The sequence below is a fragment of the Glandiceps talaboti genome, chromosome 2, assembly GCF_964340395.1.
Source record: "Glandiceps talaboti chromosome 2, keGlaTala1.1, whole genome shotgun sequence".
NCBI lineage: Eukaryota > Metazoa > Hemichordata > Enteropneusta > Spengelidae > Glandiceps > Glandiceps talaboti.
In genome coordinates, this window is record NC_135550.1 from 8,026,182 (window position 1) to 8,036,480 (window position 10,299).

Genomic DNA, 10,299 nt, shown 5'->3' on the forward strand with positions numbered 1-10,299 from the left:
TACAATTTTTGTTTCTTTCAACAAATTATTTATTTTCTACAGCAACATCTGTAAAACAAGACATTTACAGAATTGTTGTAATCTAAAAGTGTAAAGTAGTCACGTTGCTTAATGTGTGTTTTTTTTATATAGACACACATAAATGTACACCACAAACCCAGTGATGTAGACACACATTGTTGTGATGTAGATATGACCAGGGTATAAATCCCATGTTGTTTTTTTTTGTTCAAACATTTTTAACTCGGCTTGTGTGCTCGTGGTATAAATTAATTGCTTCTTGTCTTTTTGTAATTTGCAGATTGAAGACATGGGCGTCTTCAATGCTTCCCTCCAGTGCAAGTTGTACAAACCCAGTGATAAGCATCATGCCAAATGGGGTGAAGAACTCCATCACATTGAATGGGAATGTATCCCAAATAATGAAAAGGCTGGCTTTGTGTCCGTAACCAAAGAAACTTTCCGATGATATTGTACGGTGCCATGTGGAATATGGTTCAAGGAATACATTGGATATCATATATAACTTATTATGGAAGATGATTATGTGATGTATGCTTAATACTGTGAGTCACAGTGAAACCTTGATCCTTCCCTTTGTCATACAGTCATGCCCAGAGCCATAAAACTGTTCATTGTGCAATTAGTGGCCATTTAAAACTGTCCGTAAAACTATTTCAAGTACTTGTGGTTTATCTGTCCCATAGGTTGGAACCCTACCCAAGGGAACATTGTAAAAATGTTGTAATTTGTATCAGGTAGTGTGTATACTGAATTACTGTATTGTATGTTTATATATAGTCCTTATAAGTGCTGTTGCAGTCCTAAAAAAAAAAGTTATCTCGGATTATTCTGCTATGTTTTATGGTCACTCTGTTTTATGTCTAGTATGACCAGACTATGGTGAAATGCATATTTTGTTTTAGGAGTGTAAGGGATAAAATTAACTTGTATAATTTCAAAAGATGGATAGTCTAAGTAATTTGAACAATTTTGTTTTGTTCCATTCATGTAGTGTGAATGCTACATTAAGAAATGTCAAGCAATAAACTGTAATCCGATGGCTTAGCCAAAACTATGTGGTGAATTCATACTCTACATTTCAGCCATTTCAAATATGTCTGACAGAAGTCAGCATACGTATATGTACATTCATCATGCATGTATATAGATCGCTCAAAAAGTCCAGAATTAAGGCACACGACATCTGAACTTTGCGACTGATCAATGTTTGTTGCCTTGAGGAGGATGGTGATCACGATACTGTAATTATTATAGCATGGATGTTTAATTAGGACCACTGGATGAAACATACACTTGTGAACATATTGATTCTCGAGGTATGTTTCAAATTTAAGAAGAAAAAAAAATAATGAAGAAAATTCAGGCTGCTGGATATAGAAAATGGCAACTGTGCATGTAATGAGACACGCAGTGGAAATGGATAATCATTCCTTTTACGGTGAAACTACACGGCATGTTGTAGACAGACTTTGCAAATGTGCATATTGTCTCTATTCTGTTTCTCTATACGTAATCAGTAGCCTTTCCACTCTCCCTGACAAGATTTCACCATCGCTGGTTAACTAACCGTATACATTCTGATTTGTTTATAAAGTGCACATTGAACACGTTAACATGAGTCATCGCGTTAATCGTTGTTGTGGGTCAAATGTCAGTGTTTCAATATCACATAATATCTTAAGGCTTCCACGTTTCTTTATCTTTCTTAATTTTTTATAAATCTGATTCTGCAAAGTTCACAACTGATTCAGCCATTTATCCTTTGGATTCATTACTTATTTTGTCAGAAAGTCAGACAGTCTTGATGCCCTGAAGCTATAAGAAGGTGCTGTGTAGAGAATTATACCAAGTCATCACGACTGCCTATTTTCTTCTCCTTCTATAACAGTCTAACCACATCCATAGACATCAATCATGTGTTTAGCTATATTTGTATACCGGTATAGTGACTGATGAAGTCTCAATTCAGAAAAAAAAATTTCAATCTTGATTTCAATTTTTTGCTATTCTTGTACATTTGTAAGTTATTTAATTTAAGATTTAAAACAGGTTGTCTGCAAACAAGATGTTTTATTAATTAATGTTGTATTTAAAGTATGTTTAGGAAATTCTTGTTACCTGAAATAGAATTTTACTACCTAAAAACATGATAAAAAGAACCGTTAGATTTTGTGGTCGACGCCGCGATTTCTGCTCCACACACTACACATACATTACTATAGGCACACTCAAGCATAAGTCAACTTTCTTTTTCCATTTGACTTTATAGCATGAGGTGAAATGCTATTTCAGGTACTGAGAATTTAAAAAAAAAAAAGGGGATTCTTTTTAATAACTATTATCATTCTTTCATAAGTTTAATCTTATATTATTAATGAAGTGTGTCCTTGTGGACAGATTTTGGTCAAAAATCTACACGCTTCCCAATGTTGTGAACTTTGCTGCATGGAAACTTTGCAAAGCCTTTCACAAATTTATAGTCTAACGAGTGGTTTTTATTCTATTTTCAAAAACATTCATGTATTTGCCAAAAAATCAACTCGCAACTTTTTCAGCGATTTTAGTACGAAAAAAAAAGAAAATAATTTTGAAATGATTTTAATATCTTTACAAAAAATACGCATGTTGATTGATTCCACCTCAGATATTTTTTTCTTCTTTAAAAAGAAACTGATTGAAACACTTTTTGTGAGCTAATATACTAATGAGTTCTTTTTATTTTTTAATTTCAGAAAAGTATACTTGATTTGTAAAAAAAAAAATAGCATTGATCGATAGTATACTGTAAACTTTGGCATTTTGTAATGCTGCAAAAAATATTAATTAATATTAAAAGGACTGGTCCAACCTTTAACCAAAGTTGAATTGAAAGTCACACTTCTAATTAAGGTAGAATGTGTCTCGGGGACAGACACCCCTAAAAGTGAAAGTCCTTAAAATCTCTACAAACTTTGCCATGTTCCTTGTCCTTTTGAAATACTAAAAGAAATTTGGGGACTCACCATCTAGTTTTCAAGGAAATCGCCAATCTTTTTATTTTTCCACAGAGTTTAAATAACACAGTATTTGGCAGCCATATTGGATTCTAAAATGGCGGAATTAAATTGATATCACTTTGACCTCTTTTTCAAATATTTGTACTCAGATTTTTTTTTATTGGGTGTAACTGAGAATAGGTTGGAGTTTTCTTAAAACAAAGTTACACCAAAATTTATTTCCGAGGCACATTCTGTGTTAAGTAATATTTCTGTTCCCGTGATGTTCTAGTATTGCAGCATTGAGGCCACCTGACATGGATTATAATTTACAACCAAAATTTGTAGTATGAATGATGACAGGGATGCAGGTGTGCATATATTTAATTCTGAGCTAACAGCTGTGGTATGTAGGACAATAATCATGATATCATATCAAATTGTCCTATAATGTCACATCAACACAGATGCACAGTTTGGTGTCTGAAATATGCACCTTTCTGTTTGTATCACCATCCCCATCCACCCACCAACCCCCACCCCCCACCCCCCCACCCCAAGCCCCATTCTATACATCTATAAAATCAAATGAGATCAGAAATGTTGTAAAATGATTTAGAATCTGTAATCATCTAGACTTCTTATTAGTCTTAGCATTATCTTGGTGCAGGTTGGACCATACCCTTACAATGTTGAATGCAATAATAATTGTTGGATGGTACGTACGTTGTGTTTACGTCACTGTCAAAAATCCATAACTGAACAAAAATGTCACTTACATACTGAGCTGAAATATTGTAGACTTTGGTACATGTACTATATATTATAATAAGGTGCCTTGTTGTAAATGAACCAACACTGTCTGGCATAGAAATATATACAAGAAGTACAGAATAATGCAGACTGCATGTGTGGCCATTTCACTGTACATTTACGTCAGTATTTGTAGTATTGCGCCAAGCCAATTTTTGTAATATTGAAATAAAAGTCACTGTAAATTGTCACCAATTGTTTGGGTGTGTTTGTTTGTTTGTTTGTGCGTGTTTGTGTACATGTGTGTCCTGCGTAGATGGATAATGTACATTTGAAATAAAATGTGATGAAAATATACAGAATACAAAATATGATTTTCTCTATTTGAAAAAAAGAAGTTTTATGTTAGGCTGGTCAGTGTGCACCTCACTTAAATACCCTCATATCGGTCTTTTTTTTACATGTTTGTTCAGCCCATGCACTCTACAGATCCACAAAAATAACCTTCCCTACTTCAGTGAAGACAACTGCAGAGCCAATTATGAACAAACAAATGACATCTGCCCCCACACCCACACCTGCTCTAAAGTTAAAAAGTACTAAATAAAAAGAGCAGTAACTGTCATCTCATATTTAGTTAACTGTCTGAGCTGTCATGAATAGTAGATTTAGTGGTTGAGAATAAAAAAAAACTGTGTCATCTCACCACTTTGGACAAAATGTCCTGACCAGAAACAAATCTTTTTATTTTTATAGTTAAATTATTTCTTTCGCAAACATATCAGTAAGCATTCATACAGGTATAAACATAGACATAATGAATTCTCATTTGGTCAAAATTTCTCAATTAAAGTCTACTGTCTGTTGTACCAGTAGCACAGAGTCGGGGGGGGGGGGGGGGGGACAAGACTAACTTTGTAAGTGTAATACCATACCTGCTCCAATTGGTAGCCAATTTGTGCATTTTTTACAATGTTTGTTTTAAGTCTATCCCTGAAGAAGGTCTCTTGTGTGAGACTAAAACGTCAGTGTAATTGCAAATAAAGAATATATAAATTTTTTCGGAAACTAGTAATATAGTATAATAAAAAAATTAAGTGAGACCAAATTTGTACTGTTTTGATATACTCAAATGGACAAATATACACAAACAGTTTTGTTGATGAAATTTGGTTTTAGTTGCAATGTGTAATACATACATACATACATACATACATACATACATACATACATACATACACATGTACATACATACATACATACATACATACACACACACACACACACACACACACACACACACACACACATACATACATACATACATACATACCTACATACAAAGTTCGACTGTGCATCATCTTGGTGATCATTTCGTGGAACATCTCCGTCTTATCAGACAAAAGAATTATCGTAACTATAATCAAGTATCTATGCATTTTATTACCAACGATCATAGTGTATTAGATATGTCTATTTCAGGAATTTGTAAGGTTTCTGGCGATGAGAATCGATAGAGGCTGAGGGGAGGAGGAAATCATTTTCCGTCTTGGAATGCTGGAACCCCTTGGAATTAATAGATTATTTACATCATTTTAAACTATGTAACTATGCTTATTCTATGTTTCAGGCGTGTTCTAATAGGGTTCTTTTTGGTGCGTGTGAATTTTAGATCTTTTTACATGTACATGTATAACCGTCAATCTCGTGCGGTTGTCGCTCTATTCCAGAACATTCAGATATAGTCAGGTGTCAGCCTACTATGTCGTGCCTTGAATTTCTTGATAAAGAATTTTTATTCGAAAAGCCGGATTGCATCTATTAATTTGGACCGTCTCACTCGTTCCTTATGCATTTCTTTCTACATACATACATACATACATACATACATACATACACACATACATACATACATACATACATACATACATACATACATACATACACACATACATACATACATTCATTCATTCATTCATTCAGATATAGTCTGTTATTTACCAACTGTGTCTTACCTTATACCTTGACAAAGAACTTTTATTCGAAACGTCGGATTACATATATTTATTCGGACTGTCTCACAAGTTCCTTATATGCATTTTTTTTCTACATACATACATACATACATACATACATACATACATACATACATACATACATACACACATACACATACATATCACACATACATTCATGCATACATACATTCATGCATGCCTACATATACATACACACACATACACACACATATGCGTACACACACACACACACACACATACATACATACATACATACATACATACATTTTATTATTTCCAAATCTCTAGAATTAAAATTGTTTTCAAACATGTGGACTGGGAGAGGAAATCAATAACAAGGCTATAAAATACTGTTAGTGTATAAGAAATGCATGTAGTTTCTGAAAATAGCCAGGAATCTCTAAAATGTGTTGGCCCCCCAGTTCAAATCTCAGTAGTGAGATCTTGAGTAAATAGACTTGCAACTTTATTGGAAAGTCCTTCAAATAAATCGAATTATACCCAATTGTACACTTCACAATACTTTAGTGAAATAATAACATTTTGGTCAAAATTTCTGAGTTAATGTCTACATGCCTGAAATGTACATACACTGTTAGCACAGAGTCTGGGGAAAACAAGCACTCTATATTAATTTTGAAAGTGTAATACCATTTTCTTTGCGATTATACATTTTGTGTAATTCAGTCACATACACATCTTGTCTAGACATATCTCTTAATATACTGGTAAAGATGTGTGACTTAGTTCAGGGTTATTCTGGTCTCCAACACAGCTGCCACATTTCCAATCTAATATCAGAGCTAGGTGATCGTGATTGCATATAATGCCCACATTGAGTACACTGTATTGGTCTCTCCTACATCGTTACGTATTCACAACATGTACAGTACGTGACACTTCTATTAAATACAGAATATTTAACGCAGTCATCCAACTTGTCCTTTTGATATGGTGGGTAATAGATTTTAAATAAGATTCTTTATTTCCAATTAATACAGAACAGTTGTTCTATTTCATTTCCAGAGTCGATGACATGCACCTGTGTATTTTAAAGCCATGATTTAACCTTTATGACCCCCCCCCCCCCCTTCACAAAATACATACTGTAAATCTGGACATCTTTGCTAAAGACTTATTTTACTGGAAAACAAACACACAAAATTAAGTAGTGCCTAAAATAAATTATACATGAACACAACATACCAGTCTGGTAATTAGTAAAAATTAAGTCTTTGAGAACTAACTGAAGACTTTCTAGTAGTGAAAATGTTTATGTGTTCATATCCACAAATAGTCTGTTAAGGTATGCCGTGATTCAGCATCCTCACACATCGGTCAGGGCCAGTAAAGGTGAAACTATACACAACGTAACATATCTTACTGTGTAATCCACAAATTTACACATATTCTTATTTTTTTAAATATTTTTTCTTTTTGAGGTTGTGAGTTGGGTTTTGCTGCATACCAAAATGTATTTAGTAGTATTCTACTTACTGATGCATAAAATAACCATTAATACTTACTGTAAGCAGAGCAGAAACCTGGTATTGAAATGATTCTGAAAATAATTTAGTACATGTTTGTAAGAAGTCCAGGACGACCATATTTTGCCATTAACTTTATGAAAACCATCAGCGGAAAAAAAAACACGATGGCATGCATCACCATTTCATTGATATTTTGAATTTTTGGAAACCAAGTAAAAAAAAAAGCAGCTTAGCATTTTCCAATTTAATCAGTGGTGCATTGTACGTGCTTCAGATTCACATGCAAATCCAACAATTGAAAATATTTTCAAAGCCACGACAATACTGAAAGCTCACCATTACAATGTGCTAAGTTTATCTGGTTGGGAAACAAAACATGTGTTCGTGTACTTGTGTAACTGCATGTGCAATCATGCGATCACAGCATACAAAAAATTACTATTTTCCATAAAATGCTTTATATTTCTTTTCACATTTTCCTTTCTCTCTATTCAATGTTAATGTCAAAATTCTATGTAAAGATGAAGTAATAAACAAAAGAGCTGACAGCTTAAACTGAACTGAGAGGGCGCTATCACACATATGATTTCCAAAAAAAAAATAATGTTACTTGTTTATTTATGCCATAAAACTGTTACCAGTATCTGTATTTTGACACGTCAGTGCCTTGCAACTTGTGGTTGGCTGACATCATTTGAATTTGTCAGGAAGATCCTATTTCATCATGGGGAAAACTGTTACGAAGTGTGAGGGGTAATGTAAAGATTGAAAAAATCTCAGACTACAAGTTTTTAATGTTGTTAAATGTTTTATTTATTGACTTATAAACTATGACAATTTGAAATATATGACAAGAATAAATTTGATACACCCGAATGATCAAAATTTATAGCTCCCTGATTTGCCGACAATTCGCAATGACATATAAATAATAAAGACAAAGTAGAGAGTGAGGTAAGAGTAGAATTGGTACTTTTCAAGTTTTTTTGTACAATGACAAAGGAAGACAAAAAAGAGTTTGTTTCACATGTTGTAAGTACATAGTTCAGAACTGGTTTTTTTTCTCTCTTTATAATTATGCTCTGGCTTTGATTTAGACTGTACGATACATCTTGTTGTCCAGCCCTAACACGCTTCTTTACCACGAGTGCTGGCTGAGCGTGGCACAAATGTCTATATCTTACAGACTAGCTTTGATTGTAATCTACATAACTCTAGACTACCTAGCGCAAAGCATAACTTTGTGTTGTTTTGTGAAAGGGGAACATCACACCAGGAAATTAAAGTATTTTCAAAAACTTTGCGTTCTGGAGTCATTTCATGATTTCACATGACATCACATAAATTTGCCAGGAAACACCAAATGAAACTCTTTTTTCATCTCTATTGTTCTAGCATTGGTAAACTGTAGCCTCGAGTGTCTTAGTATATATGAATATGTATTAGATGAACAATACATAATCATGACTAATTATCTAAAGGTAATAAACATTCGGGAGTCATGGATATTCATTGACATACTTACAGATTTTGCCAGAATGACAGTTGCCCCAGTCGCTAAAAACAAAGTACAACTGAACTATGTCCCATAACACAAGTCCAGTTATATACAATGATTGCAAAATATGTGTTGGCACATAGTGATTTGATGATTTAAGGCACTACATTTTGCTGAGTAGCAACAACAAAAACTGAGAAATTCCCGTAATTCTCAAGCTGACTGACTGACTTTAATCGCAAAATGTATGAGCCTTGAAGTCATCACTGATGATCATCAAACAGCAACGCATTTCTTGCAGGCACAGTATATGAATGGACTGAGGTATTATTGCACACAGTGTAACAAGATAAATTAGAACTAACATCAAGTCGATGTTTTACTGCTAGTATTTAATTTAGAATTCTCTTTTCCTGATCAGTAAAATGCAGTTTCTTGTCACTCTACACACAAAACACTATTGTGCTAATACTTAGTCCAAAACTTTAGAAACCACAACAGATTTCCAGACAAGATGTCCATTTTTTTCACTCTTGCTATCAGTTCTAAGTTGTCTATCTAATTCACGACACGGGTAAGCGATTTATCAAGTTGGCGCATATTGTTGAAAGTTCATAGATCAAACCCATCATATCTTACACAACGTAAGTTATTCAAAATTTCATGATGCAAAGAGGACTTTCCAGTAACATTTGAGATGTCATAACTGTACATTAGCATGAGTTGATATGTACTTATTATAGGCATATAACTTTCTCTATCACTAGAACTGTGACTATAATTATAAATGTTAATGCTCTGGGGTCATTAAAACTAGGTCAATACTTGGTTTTTTATCTCTGATGACATAAACAGGCAAATTTCATTCAACATTTCACAAAGATGAAATGTTTTAGAATGGTATATTTCAAACCTTGCTCAAAGATGGAACATAGTATGGTACATGTCAAACCTTGCACAAAGATTAAGCATATCAAGGTACATGTACATGTACATAGAGCTATATATATTATGTTCCAATTGACCATAACTTTGACGTAGTTTTCAAATTCAAAACTCATCTCTAGACAGAGCCAACTAATTCTAAGTTAATGACATGTCTTGATGTAAGATTGTCAATGTGTAATCTTTCCTAAAATTGACAAATTTAGGACTAATGTTACGGTTCATGTTCATGGTTCCCATTCTTTTACAACCCCTGGAACATTTGATTAAGTCAAACTACAGTACTGAAACTACAAGAAACAATACTACTTCAAAAGTTCATTAGAATGATAAAAACTATTAGTGTCTACTGGGTATACATACTAGTATCCTCTTTAAGTATATAGTTACTACTAGAATAGTCTAAATTGGCCATTCTTGTAATCATGAGGTTTTTTTTTTTTACATTTTGACTAATTATTCTCCATAGAATATATTTACAAGAGGGCCCAAGGACTGGTGACATCTTCTGCATTTGCCAGTCGGAGACAGAGAAAGAGATCTGTAGGTCTGAAGGCTTATTTTGATAATCAGTT

At 33.6% G+C, this 10,299-nt stretch overlaps 1 protein-coding gene across 1 annotated transcript in view; it reads left to right on the forward strand.

The window, feature by feature from the left end:
- Positions 1 to 1,961, forward strand: part of LOC144453469 (CB1 cannabinoid receptor-interacting protein 1-like) — a 32,297-nt gene extending 30,336 nt beyond the window's left edge. The window contains exon 4 of the mRNA XM_078144775.1: positions 302 to 1,961. Coding sequence (XP_078000901.1) covers positions 302 to 469 — 168 coding nt within the window. The 3' untranslated portion in view covers positions 470 to 1,961. The remainder of the gene's footprint in view (positions 1 to 301) is intronic.
- The last annotated feature ends 8,338 nt before the right edge of the window (positions 1,962 to 10,299 follow it).